The 24,693-nt window shown below is 31.1% G+C and overlaps 1 protein-coding gene across 7 annotated transcripts in view; it reads left to right on the forward strand.

Moving 5' to 3' along the window:
* Positions 1–217: 217 nt before the first annotated feature.
* Positions 218–24,693, forward strand: part of LOC134725183 (galactoside alpha-(1,2)-fucosyltransferase 1-like) — a 28,525-nt gene continuing 4,049 nt past the window's right edge. Inside the window, exons 1-2 of one of the 7 annotated variants that reach the window (XM_063588799.1) lie at positions 218–292; positions 22,513–22,596. In XM_063588799.1, coding sequence (XP_063444869.1) covers positions 22,581–22,596 — 16 coding nt within the window. In that variant the 5' untranslated portion in view covers positions 218–292; positions 22,513–22,580. Of the gene's footprint in view, positions 293–318; positions 449–6,942; positions 7,033–7,449; positions 7,514–17,779; positions 17,823–20,027; positions 20,118–21,184; positions 21,470–22,512; positions 22,597–24,693 lie in introns of those variants that run through there. The other 6 variants (XM_063588800.1, XM_063588798.1, XM_063588794.1 and 3 more) reach the window with 6 other exon arrangements.

Raw genomic sequence — 24,693 nt, forward strand, 5'->3', positions numbered from 1 at the left:
GTATGTATAAACATAACAGTATGTTGGTTTTTTTTTTGTAATTTTTTTTATTTCGCTTGTACAGGAAAAGTTTCCCATATCAAAATTTCCTATATCAATTTGAAACATAATTCAACAATCAATGCTCGGCAGACATTTCAACTAATCGAACAGAATCATTTATAATTTATTGTATAAAACCTACCCAATATATTGTATGATAGCTGTTTCCGTTTGTATAAGGTTATAATGTAGATCATCGACATTTTTTAAAACGTATAAAAAACTTTTATCCTGATGTCGTGACCACATGGTAAGTGATACAGTTTAAAATATATATCTTGTTATGATAACTGATGAAATTTGAAACTTGTTGATATTGATTTGCAATCATTTCCAAGTATGGTAATTTTTCTCATGGGAATAGCAGATCGCTCTATTAATAAATAATAAACAGTGGCTGTAAAAGGTAAGTCATTTACGTACAACTATATAAATCATGATAGATATTACATACGTAACATGTACAATTTGCAATTGGATATTTAAGAATGACAAAACTATCTTTAAATGGTCAGACAGCATGTGTGAATGAACAATTATACGGTATATACTTGTTATACAAAAATCATATATATGAGGGAATGAATGTCCTGAATATGGTTTGAAAGATAGACGTATAGCACATCTACATCTACATCTATATCGTTGAAATGCAAAGGGTCTAAGACCCATCACGCAAGTACTAATTTGGTCATTCAATATGGTGCTCATTAAAAACGTATTTACATGTGAAATTAAAATCAAATGTTTGTTGCGTGACTACTCTATTAAATAAGATGTGAGGCTGTTCTTGAATGCCTCTGCATCTTCTATATTTAACCGTCTTTTTGGTAGAGTATTCCAGTCTTTGATGGTACGTGGAAAGAAGCTGTATTTGTAGGCGTTTGTTGAAGTTTTAAGTTTTCTTTTGCTTCGGTGGTATTGGCTAGACTGAGTTGTCCTGCCTTGTTGTTCTAAATAATCTGGAATATTTATGGCTATCTTTTTATGTAAAGCTTTGTGAAACAAGCAAAGCCTTTTTATTTTACGTCTTATTTCTAATGATGGTAGTTTTAGCTCCTTCGGTAGACTAGTAACTGACCCCGGTTCTCTGCTGTATTGGTGTTTGATGAAACGTGCTAGTCTTCTTTGCACCATTTCTATCTGTTTGATGTGGTTTTCTTGATATGGAATCCAAGCACTGATTGCATATTCAACGTTTGGTCTGACAATGGCTTGGTATGCTCTTTTCTTAATTTCTTCTGGGAATTTGCCGATGTTTCTCCTCAGAAAGCCTAATGATTTATTTGCTTTTGTAAATCATTCTCATTCTCAGTGATAAAAAAGATCATCTGCATATTACAACATGCTTACTTTATCATTTTCAATGTCTATACCTATGTTCAATTTCTTGACCTCATCAACAAGATCATTAGTATAAATATTAAATAACAAAGGCGAAAGGATACACCCTTGTTTAGACCGTCAAACCAATCTGTTAAGTTACCATTTACTTAAACACAAGTCTGTACATTGTTATAAAGAGAATAAAATGATTTTAACATTTTTGAACTAATACCAAGTGTTTTTAATTTACAAAATAATAAATTTCTATTTATCCAATCGTAAGCTTTTTTGAAGTCAATGAATGCCACATATGTATCATTTTTAATTTAGACTCCCATACCAACTTAACTAATATTGCACTCTTTCTAATTGTTCGCCTTAAATTCAGTGATCAATACATGCATAATTAAACAGAAATATCTAACAACGCTCTAATTAAACATGGCAAATTGGTTAAACCTAAATAAAGAGAGGGAACCACCAATGCCTCTCTATGAATAAGTTCTAGACAACAGTTTTGTTGTACCTTTCAAAATGTTTCTCTATCACATATCCGCGGGTTCGAACTCACAACCTCAGTGTTTGACTGGCTAATGATTACAGTAGTTACTACTCGGCCATCTTTTAATAAAATCGATCTCATATATATAATAAATTGAACTATGAAACAGAATTACTGTAAATATGTATCTTTAAACTAAAAGATAAGTAGTTCTTAAAAGTTATAACACATGGTTCGAATAAGTGATAAATAAATCATGTCATTCACTATAGTGTAATGGAAATAAAGATTGGAATTGCTTACAGTTAAAATAATAAATCATGCAAATCAAGAGTTTAAAATTGAGAATGGAAATGGGGAATGTGTCAAAGAGACAACAACCCGACCAAATAAAAAACAACAGCAGAAGGTCACCAACAGGTCTTCAATGTAGCGAGAAATTCCCGCACCCGGAGGCGTCCTTCACCTGGCCCCTAAACAAATATATACTAGTTCAGTGATAATGAACGCCATACTAATTTCCAAATTGTACACAAGAAACTAATATAAAAATAATACAAGACTAACAAAGGCCAGAGGCTCCTGCCTTGCTTGTAAACATGGTTTGGTTGTTAGACATTGTAATTAAGATTGACACCTAAATTCAATAGATAGGCAGTCTGTTTACTACATATCTATATCTAGATTCTACGTTGATCTGTCAAACTTGACCAATACTCAACGCTTCAGGTGGGCGCAAGAAAAAGAGTAATTTTGTAAGATAAGTAAACCAAAGAATAAACAAGCGAGTATAAAGTATAAAAAATAAAAGTATGTTCCGTACCATACACGAATTTGGACAATACGCGCATGGTCATGACCATACGGGTATATACTCATATCGTTCAACCATTCGCGTATGGTCCGACCGTACGCATATGGTCGAAATAATTAACACGTGTAATTTAAGTACTTTTAAACTCTTTATAAGGTACATGTTTGACTCTTCCAGCTGTCACGCCATTTAAAAGGTCATTCATGTGTATTGTATTTTAATAGTAAAACTAATTGTACGACTTTGCCCCCCGCAGAGCTATAGAAAAACAGTACATTAACAGGTGTTACACGGACTCTTTTTGGTTGTTACACGGACACTTTTTATGAATCGAATCACTCGTGCATGATCAGTGAGTTCATGGGCACTTTAACTTTTAATTAGATTTGATTTTTTTTGGTTCACCGACTTATTTCCTGTCTTTTTATTGAACAAAATATTTACGTTAGCATCAATATCTTTTTTCAAACGTTTCTAGTAAAATACTTTTCATATCAGTACACTAAGGGATTAGACATTTAACTTCAAAAGGGGGGCGGGTTCTCCTAAAAAGATATTTTTATTCCAAATTTTATGAGAAAAAAATTATAATGGTGAAGCAGATGAGAAATTAATGTTTTGCATGATTCATGATATTTCAAACACCGTAAATAGTGCTAATTAAAACAAAAACATTTGGGTGATGGCGTTGAAAAGTAAATAGTTAATATTATCAAAAAAGAACATACCGCCCCCTTTATGAAGCAAAATATTCAGTCAATAAATGTTTTCTTCAATATATGGGTATGAATAGTATTTTGGACAATGCTGAAAGTATAAAGAAATGATGATACTGACGTGAATATTTCAATAAAAAATAAGACAGGAAATAAATAAATAAAAATCAAATCTTATCAAAAGATAAAATCCCAATCAACTCACCAATGCAAGATTGATCCTATAAACAAGAAGTATTCTTGAAATACAAGTCCAAATAAGCAGCAAATCTAGAAGAAAATCATACAAATTATGTCATCAATTTTGGGCGGTAAGCTGCGATTGGATCATAATGTAACACGTGATTATTCCCGATCAACACTTGAAGATCTAGAGACAAACATGAATTTAAAAAAAAAGTATATGCTTGAATATATATAATATTAAGACAAAATCCATTTTTTTCATAAACATTTCATTTACTTATGTATGAAGTAGAAAATTCATTCTTTTGATACATTTAAATTATTATCGAATTTATATCAGTGGCAGATCAAGATCCAAATCCAGGACAAAACAGGGGGAGGGGTTGAACTTTATATTCCCATTTATATATATTGATCATCCAAAAAGGGTTGTTCCAACCCCCGGAACCCCTCACCACTGAATTCAAGTATTTGGCAACAAACGCGCGATTTTTACGATTTTTTTTCAGGAGGGATGCGGGGGATGGAATGGCACATCCTGCATTTTTTCATCAAAAATAAAGATCACAAACTGGTTTTTATTAAATGAATAAGCCCCCCCCCCCTTTACCGCTTTCCGTTTCATCCATAAAAATCAAATGTTATCCTATACTTACCACTAAAATATTTTTTCTTTTTTACGCTTTTTAAAAAGTCTTAAATGTGTACAACATTCATCTTTTACTTGAAATGATTCTTTTTCATCAGATTATTAGATTCCTGATTTTTTTTTCGAAAAAAATTAAATGAAAAGAAATGAAAAAAAATGTGTTTATACTATAACTCACATTGACTCCTTTATGGCTATCTAAGTTTTTCAAATGTTTAGTCTTGCAAAATGTATTATTACTTTCTTGAAACGTCGTACAAGTCAGATTAAAAACAAAAGTAACAAAAGAAAAAGGCCGGTAACAACCAGCCGAATAGTTTTTTCTGCACTTGTAGTCAGGTCAAGGTCCTCGGCTATCGTATACACAAACAATTTTGATTTATTTTGCATATTTTGTAAAATTTCGTGATTTTCCTTGTTTTTCATCAAATTTTATGTATATTTGAGATTGAAAAAGTCTGTGCGCACACAAGAAACAACTTTATTTTTGGTGGGATCATGCCAATAGTAATAATAAAGCTTCTGTTGAATCATTTTGTTGTTTCGTGCCTGCGCACTATGTTTCCATAACAGAAATAAAGATGGAAAACTTCATAAAATCTGTATTTTTGCAAGCAAGGCATTTTAACTGTAATCCCATCTTTACATGAGGGGCGGTATGAGGAAGTGAACACAATACAAATCCTGAAAATCACCCATTTAATTACCGAGTCCCCGATAACTTAAATCCCGAATTCCCGCGAAAATAAAAGTCCAATCAAAAACTCCAGGAAATGTATACGCCTAATCCCGACGACCAAGAAAAAGGTTCTTTCTGCCACTCTTATGATCTACATCAAATAGATCAACACATTATTTGTTTCTTACCTAGTGTAGGTTGTAAACTTTAAACTTCACCCGCGGATAACTCCAATAACTTATAATTATCAGCAGGAACATTATATATAATAAGTAATATGTAGACTCCTGAAGGATGGTCGCTCCTCTTGTTTTGTATTTTTGCCAAATATTCGGAATCCTCTGATTTTATCTATTAGTGCAATAAATATATATACATAAACTGTTCCCAGTTATTAGTTATAATGAGTATATTAAATCAAAAATTGAAGTAGTCAGACAGTAGAAGGTTAATTTGTCATTTCCTCACGGAATTACTACACTTTATTAAGAGGTTTTATAAATTGTGGAGCCTTTGCAAGGTTAAATGATTTTTAAACAAATAGTTTGCACATAATGTGTAAAAGTGATGGTCAAACTGTATGTACTTGAAATAAACTAGCTTAATTAATGTTTTATTACCTGCATGTATTTCAACTATGTCAGCGTATATTTGTGTGTCCACACAGAAGCTTCCCGGGAAACTGTTTCATAAACATTGCTGTAATTTATGTTCCTGTTGGCAGCCTACACTTGATTCTGTCAGGACCATTTTTTTTGTCATACTGTATTATATCTTTCATTTAAAATGTTATTCTCCAATTCTTAAATTAAAAAAAAAATCATCTTTTTCCACCCCTCGTTTAACTGTTATTGAACTATATTGGGCATTTGGGAAGATTGCAAACCTCACCCTTTTAATATAAAAAATGCATGTTTCTACCATTTATATTATCGTTTTAGCATTAGATTCTTCTAATTCTCCTCGATCTGCTAAGCACTATATATTCAGTTCTCGTAAATAACTCTCTTTTCAAAAATTCTGTATTCGCACCTGACCAGGACCATCAGAGCAGGGCTTCACTGTAGATTACAAAGTAAAAGTCGCAGTAAATTGCATAATTAACAAATATTCCTCGGGTACATTTGTAATGATCTTGATCAGCAATTTCTTTTTTAGATAGTGTACAGCCTCTGGGTAAAGTTAAACATAAACAAGATGTGGTCGAGTATTTACAAATCACGATATTGTAAATATGTTTGAAAACTAGATGAAAATATGTACGTAAAATAAATGTGTACAAATCTAATAACACAGAAAGTTTATTATTTGATTTATATTTTACGTGTAAACGTGAATTGGCATAAAAAAAACCCCCAGATCAATGAAAGTAATAATTCATACGTTAAAGATTTTTATTTTTATTTATATGATATTCAATTTCTATACGTTTGTTTACACGTATTTATTTTGGGGAAATTTATCCGACAATCTAATTTTAAACGGTTTGGATACATACTTATCATGTGATCACTAAGGAACAAAAAGTCTGTAACAATTTTGGTTAATTTTTCATGTATTTTTTTTTAAGAAAAGGTTGCAAAAGTTAAACGTATGAAAAGTCTAGAGAGAATAAATCCCCGCCAAATTTTTCAATGGCTTATATCTCGAAAACAAGCATACGGGCCATTATCTTTTTATGCATTTTCTGTTCTTTTATGTGAATACTATCAATTTATAACAGTCTTTTTAAAAGCTTGTTATTTTGATACAGAGTAGCGAACATCCTTAACATTATACAAGGTTGTAGCTTTAACCATCTATGCTTTAACGTAAAACAAATTTGAAAGTATAATTTATACTGACACTCACGGAAATAGTCATGGATTTAATTGACACATTTTTAATACCTTTTTCACAGTTTCTCTATATAGTTGCATTGTGTAAAACATGAATATGTTGACTGTTTTCACAGTTCGCGAAACTTTCAAGAACGAATACCCATTGATTTAATTAACACATCTAAAACGATCCTTTAGCGATGTTTCATTGGATAACATGTAATTTGATCTATCGATTACTTCCTTTATTTTTTTACATGTTACATGTAGTTGTGGTTTATCAATAAGGCGACATAAGGTAGGATAGTATTATCTGTATACTTTTAATTTTATTTGGCTTTGTTAGTATATTAATTCAATTGACGTTTTAATCCCATTTTAGTTATTAATTCGTTTTGCAAACTTATTTCTCTTTTTTGCTATACATTGAAGACTGCTGATGGATAGGAATTTTGTCGTGGCAAAAAGTTCTAAAAATGCAAGATTATGAATTATAGATTGATAAACTTTGATATATTGAATTTTATACCGCTGTCCGTCTGTCAACAGTAGCAAATTAGTTTGTTACGGCAAACTTCTGAAATTGACGCGAAAAAAAACACCCATCTAGTCTGATATAGTCAAATACTCTGCAGTTCGCGAGTGCCATCTTTCATTTGTTTTTATTTCAATAATTTTACTAATGAGGGGCAGAGGACAAAAACAGACTTTCCTAACAAAAGCGGAGTGAATGGCTATATTTAAACAATTTTCCATTCCGACGGATGGTGTTTTTGAAGGTAACTAAAATATTGTGCGACAACAACATCATAAGATCTGATACATGCATTTAATCTCGTAGATTGTTTTTAAGACTTGAAACGTTTTTCATTTTTACGTTTCATTTTTGGCGGAAATAAAAATAAATCATATTTTCAAAGATCAAAACAATATGAGTCTTAAACTCTTGCACCTGTGTTTGATAGATACAAATCTACTGTTTAACGTGAAACAAGAATTATGTATGTAGGTTTGCTATAAAGGATTTAAAAAAAAAATAATTAGATAACAAGCAAATATAATGATAACATTCGGGAAAACACGAACTGATGTTGCTATAGTGACAAAACTAAGTTGGTGACCCCCAATTTTTTTTCAACCTATTTTGTTTCTCAAATCATGAAATACATTCACACAAAATTTTAAGTAAAAATCACTGGTAGAAATAATTAGGCTGCATGTTTGCTCTTTAAGACGGAAACCGTAAAAAGTATACCTAAAATTGTGAAAATTTCATTAATTTGGCATGATTTATCGATGCTAGAACCCGATATATGTACATTGTATTTCAAAATCAGCCCACATTTATGTAGCAGAAGATTCTACTTTCCAATAAATAGCTAAAAGTTTACATTTTAACAATTTTGTAAAACTGCTTTATTTTGGGGCAAAAAAGGGGTCCAACTCCGCTTAGGGTGCCATAATCATTGCTTTCAGGGAAATACTATTTTCATGGAAACTGTATGCTTACAGTAAACAATCTTATTCTGATGTTTGTCTGCACCTTCAGTTTTTGCCCATTTTAGAAATAACCTTAAGTAGTCTTTCTAAATAATCCGTTTGTATGGCAGGTTATGTCTATATATAGTAAGAATACCTAAACGTGCATCATATATCTTCACTGCAATTTCTATGGAACGCCATAGCTGTCTTATGTGTCTTTTTTATTGCTTTTCTATTATAAGATGGTGCTTTTCTATTATAAGATGGTGGTTTTCTATTATAAGATGATGGTTTTCTATTATAAGATGGTGCTTTTCTATTATAAGATGATGGTTTTCTATTATAAGATGGTGCTTTTCTATTATAAGATGGTGGTTTTCTATTATAAGATGATGGTTTTCTATTATAAGATGGTGCTTTTCTATTATAAGATGGTGGTTTTCTATTATAAGGTGCTTTTTTTATTATAAGGTGCTTTTCTATTATAAGGTGCTTTTTTATTATAAGGTGCTTTTCTATTATAAGGTGCTTTTCTATTATAAGGTGCTTTTTTATTAACCCCCAGGGGTATAAATGTACATTTCATTAATAAGTAAATAAATAAAATAAATTAATAAAAACTTTGAGCTCAAAATATTGACTTGAGTAAGTTCACCAGCACACTAGAAGACCTGATATATAAAATATTTATTAAATGTATTTAATTAGATTACTATCTAATTTTGACACCTGTCGTAATCACTAATCAAGCAAATAATCATGTCATTTAAGTTTTCACACCTGAGACATCAAATACATTTAATTGAATTAACTTATTTAATCAGATGGCAATCAGAATCCAAACAAAGATTACAGTGAATTGAACTTTTTATTAAAGAATGCCAAAACTGGCTCTCTCTTTTTTTTTTTTTTAAGATAAAACTAGATAGCTGACATGGATTAAATTAAAGTGAGACCACCAATCTGCCGGTATCAAATCATTTGAAAAAACAACAACAATGTATTCCAATATGACCTTTAACATCGAAGAAGTAAACTTGCATTCAGTCGTGTTCAGACACTTTACAATAGAAAATAAAGGACGGGCATCGAACACAAAGTTACTTTTGTATAATACTGCACTGTCACTAACTAGTCTGTCACTATATTTAAATTTAAAATTGAGGCAAAATATATTCACCATTCGGTGAGGGGTCTGGCGGTCGCTCAAGACCCCCAGAAGCCTTGAAAAAAAATACGCAAAATCGTGCATCCCGAGAGCTTCTCGGACTTTAAGGAGGCACATTATTTGAGTGTCCTTTCCCTTGGAACCTCAGTCTCCAAAAACAACAAAACACCAGCCAGGTTAAAGACATCAGCCAAGTTGAAAACACCAGCCAGGTTAAACAATACCTCAGTCAAATTAAAACAGAAAGGTTGTATAAACACCGAAATCTACTACTAGTAAGATTGAGGTATGCTGATAATGGCAGTCAAGATCATCAGATACTTCTTACTGACAGTCAACCTTCTGTGAAGAAAGAAAACCCTGTTAATATATTTAAAACCAAAGACCTAAAATACAATTATAGATGTGCGAATCTCTTCATGTATCATATATGTCTCTGTTAAACACATCGGCGAATGTGAATTCAGTCCGGTCAACTTTTTTAGCAGAAACATATTTGTTTTTACTATAAATTTATATTTTCGTATAATTTGTTTTTAAATCTCACAGATTCCTGAATTACTTGGACAATTATTGTCAAAGATATTAACACTGTTGTCGACAAGTTGAATATATGTACAGCGTATAACGACGAGTGTGAATACCGTCCGGTCAACTTTATTTGCTCAAAAATATTTTTTGTCTCACTTATTTTGTTTGATTTTCATAAAATATATTTTAATATCTTTAAGGTCTAAAAATATTAAACCAATCTACCGAATAACAAAAAAGTTATGACTATTTATATCTCGTCCGGTAAACCGTCTTGTCACTATCCGGACAATCGTCTTGTCATTAGTGGTTCCCCACACTCCCGGTTAATCACGGGAACCACCATCACATAATAAAAAAGCACCTTATAATTAGAAAAGCACCTTATAATAGAAAAGCACCTTATAATAAAAAAGCACCTTATAATAGAAAACCACCTTATAATAGAAAACCACCTTATAATAGAAAAGCACCTTATAATAGAAAAGCACCTTATAATAAAAAAGCACCTTATAATAGAAAAGCACCTTATAATAGAAAAGCACCTTATAATAGAAAACCACCATCTTATAATAGAAAAGCACCATCTTATAATAGAAAACCATCATCTTATAATAGAAAAGCACCATCTTATAATAGAAAAGCACCATCTTATAATAGAAAAGCACCGTCTTATAATAGAAAACCATCATCTTATAATAGAAAAGCACCATCTTATAATAGAAAACCATCATCTTATAATAGAAAAGCACCATCTTATAATAGAAAAGCACCATCTTATAATAGAAAAGCAATAAAAAAGACACATAAGACAGCTATGGCGTTCCATAAATTTCCATTCTTTCCTTAACCGGGGTGTGTTTTTTTTCTGCCGATCTTTGTCGGATATACTAGCATATGTTTTTATGCCAACATTTATTGATCAGATAGTTGCAGCTGTCTTAACTGATTATTTATTTATTTTCGTAAAGTTTTGCGTATCCATGCCTCTCAGTAAATCATGTAATATACAAATCCTGCTCTTTGTGATCTCCATATATTAGTGATATAAGCTCTTAATTCAAACGTAATACAGATCTTGTTTATTTCCCATACATGTAAAGTAAGTAAGTTAATTATTTATTATAGTGACATGTGTAAATATGTACAGATTATAAACATATAATATATGATAAATATTAATACACCCGGTCCAATGAACCAATAAGTCAATTCAAATGAAATTAAATAGTTCTCAAACAATTATATCACGTTAAATTTTTTGTTGACGTAAGTAAATTTCAAAAATATATAAACATTAAAATATTTGTAAACAAAACTTTAAGCTATAAATATGCAAAAAATTTTAAGCTATGAATATACAAAAAAAATAATAAATATATTAATGTGCAAACAATTTAAGCTATGAATATGCAAAAAAATACAGCAACTGACGTCTTTTATGAAATGCAAGAGCTATATATTTTGCTAATTTACTTATGTGGGAAGTCATTAAAAAGTTCAATTTGTCAGCACAATTCAAATCTGTGAAGTTTTCTGCAAATAAACATGTACCAAAAAAGTTAATTCGACATTCGATATACAATAGGCAATCAAACATACAATGAAACTCAGTTTTAGTTTCTTGATTTTTACAAAATATACATAGTCTTTCTTCTACACTTTCGTTCGAGGATCTTCCAGTTTCCACCCTTAATGGTAAATTCCACTTCTAAATTGTGCTATGAAGTGTGACCGCTCAACTTTACTCAAGTTCAAATTTACGTAATTTGTGGTTTCAAAGACTGTTTTAAAGTTTCTATATATTCGTAGTTCTGATAATTCGACCTCTGATTTCAGTTCATAAAATGTATAGTTCAAGCTGGTCTAGTATATCCTTAACTTCACTACACCAATTACTTTGACAGCGATTGTAGTCAATATTGAATGCTAATTTGGTGGTGCGATTGCTGTCAAATCGTATGAGTCGACTTTTCCAGTATCTCACCATATTGATTCAACGCCTATACTGACTCGGGATTCATCCGATATCTCCGTGTTTATCGTGTTTATCAAGGATAGATTCAAATCTATGTACTCCTGAAAAGTAACGAATAGCTCTGTTCTGAATATTGTCTATTGACTGATATTTTCGGTATCCCCATACACCAGACGAATAATCAATATTGAGATAAGTTTCGGGGATAAATTGTCCGCCTGTTTCACCCCAGATTTACAGTTAGACCAACTTGTAAGTTTGCCATTTAATCGGACACAGGATTCCGAATTTTGATTGAAGCTTTTCACAGAATTGTACATTTTGTCATCAATATGTGTATGAGTAGTTTATATAGCACCATATTCCTGTCTATGAAGTCGAAACATTTTCTTAGATTAATAAACTCAACAAAGAGAGACTTACTATTATGTACAATACTGTTTAGCGTGTAAATGTGATACTCACAAATCGATTTTTTCTGAAGCCATTCTGTTCGTCTGCGAGTAAATCCGGATTTTCTAAATAATGCGTTATTCGCTTGTTAAAGAAAGCGCTATACAGTTTTCCTATACAAGAGAGCGAATTAACAAATCGATTTTTTCTGAAGCCGTTCTGTTCGTCTGCGAGTACATCCCGATTTTCTAGATAATGCGTTATTATAAAACGCTTATCAAGTCCTCACTATGACCATATCACGATGTATCCGATTGCAACACAATCTTACCACGTTTCTACTGCGATTATTTAACGCTAGCGCTCTTATCACGACCATACTAGAGCATTCCACGTTCATATTGCGATCTTACTACGCTACCAACAATAACATCAAGACCGTGTTCCATATAAATACTGTATCGTTCCTTCTTTTTCTCATTAATACGTAGAGTTTCTGGTTATCAACATTTTCATGCAATACAAATCTGCGTAAGGGTAACGGTAGAGGTAGTGGCAAAGGGAGGTATGATAGTAACGATTCATGATCCAAAGGATATATGTCGGACCGACCAATCCAACCTGAATAACAACTTATTCCTTTAGTGATGGACGATGCTAAGGATGACACAGAATGAATGATTGATCCGTTGGAGGACAAGAGGTCCAAATTACATACAAACAAAGTTGAAATGCTTTTATAAATTTTATATGACAATGACAGTGAGCATGGTAAAGTCGCTTTGAGATCGTAGCGCAGTCTATCCGACTTGATAAAAACTTTTTTGTGTTCCAGTTGAAATTTGGCAAGACGTTTTTTGTTTTATGTAAGTGGGACTACAATCGTTACTAAAAAACTTCTCGCTGGTAATTATGAATAAACTCCATTTTTATAATCACAGTCCTGGTTTCTTTGATGAATATTTTTTTCAATATCGTTATTCATGTTAAAATTATTGTTTATTATTGTCTGTAAAAAACAATACCACAATTTTAAGATCACTTTTGAAAATTGACATTTAATCTTGACTGTATTTTGAAACGGTAATAGTGGTGTAGCGGTTGTTCTATATGTATTTATGTTTCGAATGAGAGAAGACATTTACCAATCTATTATCCTAGCTATGAAGATTATAATATACCATTTAATTTAAGATGAGTGACACACTGCGAATTTCACAAGTCTTAAGTAAAACTGGAACTCGCAGCCCTTCTCAGCAAATCAAATAAATAAGAAATCAAAATAATATTCTAATGACAACCGATTTAGAATGTGATTGCACTCGAAATGACTGGTCATTTATTTAGTACAACTGAAATTCATGCGTATGTATTCGAAAATCCATGTGACATCAATATGTTTTTATTATAATATATGATTATTAAAAGCCACAATAAAGGATCGTTTGTTATTTTACTTTATCTATAAATTGATAAAAAATACATTCTGAATTTATTGAATATATATACAGACAATAAAAGAAATATAAAACCCAATGGCATCTTGTTATCATAGTAAGCATATGTCGTTTTGGGATATATAAATATTGTTTAAGTGCTTCAAAATTGATATATTTGAATGTTTAGACAATACATATTTTTCTAAATCTAAATGGGTTATAATTAATGATTTTACAATTAATCAAAATCAAGATATTATTATTATGATAAAACCAGATGTCGAATGGATTTGAAGAACACTTTAATATCATTTCTTAAAATATTTAGGATTAACAATTTTTCATTTTTACTTCATTCATTTATAAAAAATAAAGATATTTTGATCCGTTTGCTCGTATAGGTAGCTAAAATCACCAATTTTGTTATATCAAAATGAAATGAACTCGGTTTTTATATGTGTCATGTGATATAATTATACAGAACAAGTACATGTACAAGATTGGCTTAAGGTCAGAACCCATAGCAAACAGTTACTAATAAATTTATATCAAAACCAAAATAACAAAAACACAAATCTTTCGTCTTGGTCTAGTTATTTCAGGTTGACTTCCTTTCTATATAAATATCAAAGTTATGTCATGTATTTAACCTCGGCGTGTATTATATTTATAAAATAAAAGCAAATAAGTTTTTACTTAAACTATCTTTAAAAAAATCTACCAACCCCGATCAGAAATTTCAAAAACTATTTACTTGGTACAATGTATCAACCTTTTTACTGGAAACAAATGTTTCCAGGAAAAAAATAGAAAAATAACTGTCTTAGAAAACAACTTTCTTTCTTACCTGAAAACGACTATCTAAAACTTATATTCTTTCTTTATATCTGAACTTATCTCATTCATTGAATGGATGGAATGAAAAATATAATGAAAGCCATCGTTGAAAGGAAACCTTCGGCCTTTCGATTTACTTTATTGTTAATTATGATAAAACCCGAACACCACGACATCCATGGCATCCATTCACAGCTTTATAATTACTAAATTGTAGGAAAAAAGCAACACATACAACAGATTTGCTCAATTTAATTTGATTGTATTTTCGGAATGTAGTACGTAGGATTTGTTTTGAATATATGAAAGTCTATATGATAATTATAGTTCAAAGTCAGTATGTTCACATGCAGAACAAGACATATTGGTTAGATTTAACGATGTTAATTCCAAAAGAGACGTACAATTACATGATTAATTGATATGTTTAGTGCGGTGTCCATTTCACTGTACTAGTATATTACATAATTGTTTTCGAGCAAGGTGAGACCCGCCTCCGGTTGCGTTGAAGACCCCTTGCAGTAGTGGCAATATGCTGATTTCTAGTCTTTGGTCGGATTGCTGTATATTTGACACAATCCCCAATACAATTCTTCATTCTATAACTATATCATTCTTTTACTCTACCTATACTTGCTAGATTTGTTGCACATGCAATCAATTCATTATATCACTAGATCATTATTTTACAGTAACTCTACCCATACTTGCGAGTTTTTGTTGTACAGGCAAGCAATTCATTCTATCACTAGATCATTATTTTACAGTAACTCTACCCATACTTGCGAGTTTTTGTTGCACATGCAATCAATTCATTCTATCACTAGATCATTATTTTACAGTAACTCTATCCATAATTGCGAGCTTTTGTTGTACAGGCAAGCAATTCATTCTATCACTAGATCATTATTTTACAGTAACTCTATCCATAATTGCGAGCTTTTGTTGTACAGGCAAGCAATTCATTCTATCACTAGATCATTATTTTACAGTATAAACTCTACCCATACTTGCGATTTTTTGTTGCACAGGCAAGCAATTCATTCTATCACTAGATCATTATTTTACAGTAACTCTATCCATAATTGCGAGCTTTTGTTGTACAGGCAAGCAATTCATTCTATCACTAGATCATTATTTTACAGTAACTCTACCCATACTTGCGAGTTTTTGTTGCACATGCAATCAATTCATTCTATCACTAGATCATTATTTTACAGTATAAACTCTACCCATACTTGCGAGTTTTTGTTGCACAGGCAAGCAATTCATTATATCACTAGATCATTATTTTACAGTATAAACTCTACCCATACTTGCGAGTTTTTGTTGTACAGGCAAGCGATTCATTCTATGACTAGATCATTATTTTACAGCAACTCTACCCATACTTGCGAGTTTTTGTTGTACAGGCAAGCAATTCATTCTATCACTAGATCATTATTTTACAGTAACTCTACCCATACTTGCGAGTTTTTGTTGCACATGCAATCAATTCATTCTATCACTAGATCATTATTTTACAGTATATTAAACTCTACCCATACTTGCGAGTTTTTGTTGCACAGGCAAGCAATTCATTATATCACTAGATCATTATTTTACAGTATAAACTCTACCTATACTTGCGAGTTTTTGTTGTACAGGCAAGCAATTCATTCTATCACTTAGTCTATATCATTATTTTACAGCAACTCTACCCATATTTGCGAGGTTTTGTTGTACAGGCAAGCAATTCATTCTATCACTAGATCATTATTTTACAGTAATTCTACCCATAATTGCGAGCTTTTGTTGCACATGCAAGCAATTCATTCTATCACTAGATCATTTTTTTACAGTATAAACTCTACCCATACTTGCGAGTTTTTGTTGCACAGGCAAGCAATTCATTATATCACTAGATCATTATTTTACAGTATAAACTCTACCCATACTTGCGAGTTTTTGTTGCACAGGCAAGCAATTCATTATATCACTAGATCATTATTTTACAGTAACTCTACCCATACTTGCGAGTTTTTGTTGCACAGGCAAGCAATTCATTCTATCACTAGATCATTATTTTACAGTAACTCTACCCATAATTGCGAGTTTTTGTTGCACATGCAATCAATTCATTATATCACTAGATCATTATTTTACAGTAACTCTACCCATAATTGCGAGCTTTTGTTGTACAGGCAAGCAATTCATTCTATTACCAGATCATTATTTTACAGTATAAACTCTACCCATAATTGCGAGCTTTTGTTGTACAGGCAAGCAATTCATTCTATCACTAGATCATTATTTTACAGTAACTCTACCCATACTTTCGAGATTTGTTGCACATGCAATCAATTCATTCTATAACTAGAAAATTCGCTTACTCTACCTATACCTGCGAGATTTGTTGCACATGCAGTCAATTTATTCTATAACTAGAAAATTCGTTTACTCTACCAATTCTTGCGATATTTTGTTAAACATGCAAGTTATAACAGGCTATAATTAAATCTTGGTTAACTTGTCAATACCGTAGTCTTCTACAGTAATGATATCTTCGGTCTTATGAGTTTATTTTTTCTACTCTTTGGTCTGGTTGTTGTCTCTTTGACACAATGTCCATTAAATTCTCAATTCTATATAAGAATTTGTAATTCTTTTATTTAACTCATATTGCTGGATTTTTTTTTTACCAAAAAACAAGTAGGAACTTTAAAGAAATGAATTGATATAGCTTATTATGCTTATATATGTACTATGATGTCAATTAGTGTTTTATGTTGCGTTAACAAAATATTGAAACCATCCTGTAATATTGAATTTTAATATAAACGCCAATTTATTTTCCTTATAATATATACGATCGTGAAAAGATATGATATATCGAGGATCGTTTATTCGTGTTGATTATTTTTTTTTATAATAAAGACCATCGAAGAAATATAATTTAAACCCCGAGAACATCTTGTTATCATAGAAAACATATTTTTATGACGTTTTACAAATTAGAAATATCGTAAAAAGGTGCTTCCTTTATTGATGTGAACAATAATTTTAATGTTTAGACAATAAATTGTCTTCATATAATTGAGTTGTTATCAATGATTTTATGATTATTCATAATCAATTGAAACATTATAATGACAAAACAGATGGCGAGTGGATTTGAAGAACACTTTTAATCCGTTTCTCAAAATATTTGGATTTGAAATATGTTTTTCTTATTACTTCATATACGTGTATGATGCATTTTCGTCCGTTTGTTCGCAAAGGTAGGTAAAACTAGAAATATTTTTTTTCCTTCTTTCAAATGAGCTTAATTACAGAGACAAATAGACAAATGAAATAAACAACACAAAATGTTTTCGGTATAGTTATTTTATGTTGACTTGCTTTCTATAGAAATATCAAAGTAATTTTATTTATCCTACCTCAGTTTGTTTTATCTTCTAAAGAAAAAGCGAATTCATTTACGATTTTCCCCCAAAAAACTGTCTTGAAAATAGACTTGTACCCGATAAGAAGTTAAGAAACTTTTTAAATTGTATGAACAATTTGCTGGAAACATTTTTCTTTAGAAAAAAAGCTTCGAAAATGTTACTTTTTGTCCTACCTTACAACTATCTCAAACTAATTTTCTCCCAAGATCGCTGAATCTATCATTTTTTTGGAATTGAATGATAAAAACTATAAAACACATTTTTAAAAAGAAACTTAATTTATACTTTTGATTTACTTTTTTTTAATATGTTATACATGACTTCCTTCCTCTGACAAAGTCTGAAACATGAACAAAACAAAATACTATGCCATTACCTAAGCTGTATTGGCAAAATGTTTAGGAATGTTTGGTCCTCAATGGTCTTCAACTCCGTACTTTTGTGACTTTTTTTTTAAAACATTTTTGATTCGAGCGTCACTGATGAGTCTTTTGTAGACGAAACGCGCGTATTGCCTAAAATTAATGTAAAATTTCAAACCTGGTATCTATGATGAGTTTATATGAACCCAATCTAGCTCTCAAAGCTTTAAAAGTACTAAGCTGTAGAAAATCAGCCACTAATACATAACATAAAATATTTGTTCATTCCGACCTAACTGTATTTGTTATCTGCTGAAGGTCATTTTTAGGACGTTTGTGGAATACGTGAAAGTCTAGTATATGATAACTATAGTTCAGTCAGTATGTCCACATACATCTGGGTTAAATGAGGTGTACATTTATACGCTGAACTAGTATGCATGATTGTTTTTTAAAGATCAAACTTTGGCCCACCTCCGGGTGCTGAACCTTCTCGCTGCGTTGAAGACGCAGTGGTGGCCCCGAGCTATTTCTACTCCTCTGTCGGGTTGCTGTTACTTTGGCACATTCACCGTTTTCATTCGCAGTTCTATATTTAGATTATTCTTTTATCTAACCCATACATGTACTTCCCAGATTTTGTTTAAAAAATCAGTTGGTATTTCTAAGATAATTGTTTAATTTAACTCATACTTGCCGGATTTTGTTTAAAAAAAAAGTAGGAACTTCCAAGAGATGAATTGATTTAGCGTAGTTACTATGCTGTCAATTAGTGTTCATTTTTGTGTTAAAAAATAATGAAACCACCCTTATACTATTAGTTGAATTGTAATATGACTTTCATATCAAATAAGAAAATAATGTTTTTATTGTTGAAACGCTAAATAATTTCGTGTCTCCGAATTTAACTTGAAGTTATCATCAGTTGATGTTTGGAGTATCTAACATCCTTTCGACTATTATATATAGATATACTATAATATGTATGCTTACAACTTTGGTATATCTATACAGCTATATATATGAAACTATATTTTTGTTTACATACATTAGGCCGTTAGATTTCTCGTTTGAATTGTTTTATATTGTCCTGTCGGGTCCTTTTAAACATGTAACTGACTATAAATGTATGCGGTATGGGCTTTGCTCATTGTTGAAGGCCGTACGGTGACCTAATTGTTAATTTCTGTATCATTTTGGTCTCTTGTGGAGAGTTGTCTCATTGACAATCATACCACATCTTCTTTTTTATATTTTTTGCAGTTCTCCTCGTTGAGTAAATTTAGTTAATTGGTGTTTTGCGCAACATGCATAATTAATAAAGTATAGCTGACGTTGATACGTGTACTATGAAGAAATGAATTATGATCGTAGAAGTTAGACGTGTCAGTAATCTATTTTTTTAATCTCTCTATCTCTATATATCTCTCCCTCTCCTTTATAAAAACCTGCCTTTCTTTGTTTTTACTAGTCTATTATGAAATCTTAACATCAGCGTCCAATTCAAAATATTTAAATCTGTATTCGTAATATTGTATAATTTTCAATGTTTTGATTTATTTATTAGATATTGCTTGCACACAACAACAATAGATACAATCAACCCTAGGGACTGTTTAGGTTATAAAAAAAATAATAACTTGGACTTCTCTTGTCATTTAGAAATAAATTTTCTTCGAAAAGCAGGGAAGTCCGTTTTGCAGCGCGGGAATACACACATGTAGACATGTCCGGCCGGGGATGTTAGATCTAATTCTTCGTGCATGTAGGTATACTTTCTACGATATAATCAAAATACCGCCATCTACCCCAGGGACCGATCTCAATCTAAAGTTCGTATTAATATTAATATTAATATTTATATCGTAGATTTGTTTGTTTGTTATTTGTTTCTCTAAGGCATTTTTTTTTTGTGTTAAAAAAATATGAAAATTTTAAACATTAACATATTGCCTACAATGTAAGACTGCATGTATACGGAATACATATTTAATATGTACAAACTGTAAAGTGCTTCTCTTTCGAAAATATAACAAGAATTAGAAAGACTTCTTTTTAATCAGAACATGCAAGTATTCTAATATATATTGCGGTGTTTTGCATCTGCGCCGATCTGCATTTCATTTGCGCCGATTTTTTTTCCATTAGTTGCGCCGAGTTTTTTTTTCCATTTGCGCCGATTTGACAATATGATACTTCCATGTTCAGAGAGGGAGAGAGAAAGTTTATTTATTTATTTTCTTCGGCATATAATGATAAAACTAGTAAACTATGTTCTAAAGGGCATGACACTAAGCCTCCCATATACTGAAATTACGTTAACTTTTTATTCCACAAAAACAAAATAAAAATTGAACCCGTCTAGGCACCTAAATTACGCTCGTACCAAATAACTGAAGGATCGGCTGCTTTTATCTATTATTCAAGTTTTGAAAAAATATAATCCACTCAACTATTCGAAATGCAATATAATTTAATTTAATAGCTATATACTCTAGATAGATAAGCGAAGTTGCAAGATACAGTTATGTGTTATATTGAATGAATGAATCTTTATTGAAAAAGAAACAACATATATATTACATTCAAGTTACATGTATATATACATGATATTCATAATTTAAAGTTTTCATTTAAAGTTTTCCTAATTATGCCATGAAATACTATAAATATAATTATTACTTAAAGGACTCGAAAGTCCATTTAAGTTTAACCCATTGTGTCAAGTGATATATTTTAGGTAATCAAAACCTGTTCAATCAATATCACGTGAGCCCTTGTTGAACAATGACAACAAATTAGCATTTTTAAAAATATACATGATGCGTGACCTTGAAAACGAAAAATGATTGAATATAAATGTGTACTTGTAAACAAATGATTTTATATCCTGAAAAATTATTGAACCATAGAGTTGACCATTTAAAGTGTGTAAATCAAAATGTTTTAAACTGGGACTGTCTAATATCCGTTAAAATCATATGGGTGTATTGTGAAACTAATTTTACACCGTCATGAGTTTTATATACGGTATACAAAATGGAATAAACAACAATGTGAAGGAACTATTGTGTTTGTGTTTACAATTTCCCGTTTAAATATAAGTAACAATATGCGGTAAGTTCTCAAGTACTCGTATATGCTATTTATATTTATATTAGTATATCGCGCTTAATTTGTCTTTAGCTACAATACGTTGGTGTCAAGTTTCAATAGAATCAAATGTTAAAAAAAAACTTGACAGATTTGGCTAAATATAGACTAAATATTAGAGAATATCTAGAAAGGAACATGAATACCACCCATTCACTTTAACGCAAATTTAACTTTTACGCCTAGTAAGAATTGTTCTACATTGCGTTTAATTCCCCTTGTTTTATATGTAAAAAGAAATAGAGGTACATGTTACTATTATCATGTTTTTTTTAGATATTTGTGTCTTGTTTTTGTATATAATAAAGAGATGTACGTGTTATCATGCATAGATTCACGAGCCTTACAAAGAACTTGCTTTAAGTTTTATTTATATTTGAAATGTAAATTGAAAAGGTTGCAGTGGCCTGTATCTTACTATGATCGTTTAGATGGCTTTATATTATTTAAAATTAATATTTAAAACAAATAATACTTAAAATTAACCTTTTCAACAAGAAAAAAATAATTCTCAAAATAAACAGATAAATGTAAATTCACAGTTGTTTGAATTATATTAAATACCATGCATTTATTTAGCCCTTGTGTAAAACTAGGATATTTAAAATTTATCCAAACTTCAAAGAAATAAATTTGGAAGAACACTTCTAAATAAGTTGCCGTAGTATAAAGTTTGATCATCGAAGTACTGTGCCATATTGACTATTCATATTACACTCATAATAAAATATTTACTAATACACTTCAATAGTTTGATTGACTATATATTACGTAACTTGAAATGTGATCGAAAATGAAGTCGATATCCTCGTGAATATCATAGGTACACATTAATATATCTGATGATTGAATTAGGAGTACATAACTTTACACTCCTAAATCAACAACACACTATGCATAATAGGATGTCATAATATTTGCGCGGTCATTGTTAGTTAGGATGATCATACTGAATATTTTTTTTTAATAAAAAAATCATTATATAAAACATTTTTGACATTTTTCAGGTAAATTGACATTTTATGAGAAGGATGACACAGGCGTAAAATGGATCAAGCTGTATTGTTGGACTATAATGGAGAGAAGAAAATGTGAGTTATATCGCCAATTTCGGGTTACACATAATTTCTTGTTTTCTTTTTTAAATAATGTATTTTTAAAAGCTTTCAAAATTAATTTTAGTGTAACATTTAACATGTGGGGAGAACTCGAAGGCACTGGGTTTCAAAAGTATCTTAGGATTAAGAAAAAAACATGTTCTAATATGATATATAAGTCCTTAGTAATGTTTTTGAAAGTTAAGATAATTCTTAAAATTGATCGTAAAGTTCAGACATCAACATACATGTTTCAGATGGTGTCCGGATCGCAGAAATATGTTTCCTTTAAAATTATATCGATACATGTAACGAACTTTTATGTTGCTACTATCAGCCTTTACATTCATTAACTCTTCGAATTCAGTGGATAAAAAACAAGAATTCAATTACTGTAAACAGAAATGTATGAAATAGATGAATTTTTACTTTATTTCAATCTGATGAGTTGAGAACTTATGAACTGATTTTGATAGTTTGTTCTATTGTTGTACTGTTACACTACTGACCCAGGTAATGGGAAGGTTGGCACGCCTTCAAACTAGTTCAACCCCGACTCATTATGTATGTGCATGCCCCAAATCAGGAGCCTGTAATTCAGTGGTTGTCGTTTATTGTTGTATATCATAATTGTTTTTCGTTCATAGTTTTGTACATTAATCAGGGTGGTAGTATTCTGATTTGTCATGTCTGTAATGTTATAATCTATCATTTCTGGGCCTTTTAAAACATACCATGCAGTATTGATTTTACTCATTGCTGAAGGAAACCTTTATACGTTATCAATTTCTGTGTCATTTTGTCTCTTGTGGAAACTCACGTACGTTTCATTTTAGCAATCATACCACATCTTCCTTTTTTCAAATTTGTCTGTCCGCGGAGTGTTTCCCCATTTTATTATTTCAAATTTCATTAAGAATGAGTCTACTGGACGTTACGCAACTTACACCCAAATGATCAATCATATTTTATGTTAAGTACATGTAATAAACAGTTTTTAGTATTGAACACGAAGGGAACATATGGGGGAATTGATTCATATGTATATGCATTATGTGCATGTGTACCACGTGCAAACATGAGCCGAACTATCTGTTTAAACATAGATTTTTCCAATTGTATTAAACTACAACAAAAGACTTCTAGTTTTAATATATCATATTATATTACATATTTATTAACATCCAACCATAAAAGTTTCATTTTAACAACGTGTTGATTGTAAATAGTTTCTTTTTATTTATTACCTCTAATCTTTATTATAGTTTTATGATTATTTGAATAAATTGTGAATATATGATCTCAAAAATCCAAATTGTACAACCTGTCTTCGGTAAAGTCGGGGAAAAGGGGGGGGGGGGGCACAAGTTGACACTTTTCTTTATACTTTTTCGAAAGTTACGAAACATTAAAAGTAATGACTCCAAAAAAGTTAAGTCATGTCAAAATTATACTAGTCTTGAGGTATTTTGTGAATCATCCAATATTATTGAAGATTTTTATGCTCCACCTACGAAAGTCTGTTTTACAACAAAGTGCATGCAGGACGAGTTTGTGCTACGACAAAGTGAAACTCAAGTCTGTCCGTGCAACGACAAAGTGTAACTTCGGTCTGTCTTACGAAAATTAAACATAAGTATGTGCTACGACAAAGTGCAACTCAAAAGTATATGTCACGGTAAAGTAGATCGTTAGTCCTTGTAACGACATAATGCAACTTAAGACTCGACATGCCATGTCAGATTGAAACTAAAGTCTGTTTCACGACCAACTTGTAGTATGTCTCACGAAAAAAAATGCAACTTAATGCTGTACCACGACAAAGTGCACCTTAATAGTATGTCCCACGACAAAGTACAATGTTATTTCATTCCTACGACAAAGTGCAACTTATTCTTGGTCTCCTTTCATGATCTGTCCAACAAAAAAATGTTAATGGTCCTTTCTCACCACCAACGCATATTAAATCTGTGATATAAAGAATAGCAACTTTGGTCTGTGCCACTTAAAAGTGCAATTTGAGTCTGTGCCACGACAACGTGCAACCTAAGTATGTGCTACAAAAAGTTGATAAGTATGTGCTACGACATC

This window comes from Mytilus trossulus, chromosome 7 (assembly GCF_036588685.1).
Source record: "Mytilus trossulus isolate FHL-02 chromosome 7, PNRI_Mtr1.1.1.hap1, whole genome shotgun sequence".
NCBI classification, from domain to species: domain Eukaryota; kingdom Metazoa; phylum Mollusca; class Bivalvia; order Mytilida; family Mytilidae; genus Mytilus; species Mytilus trossulus.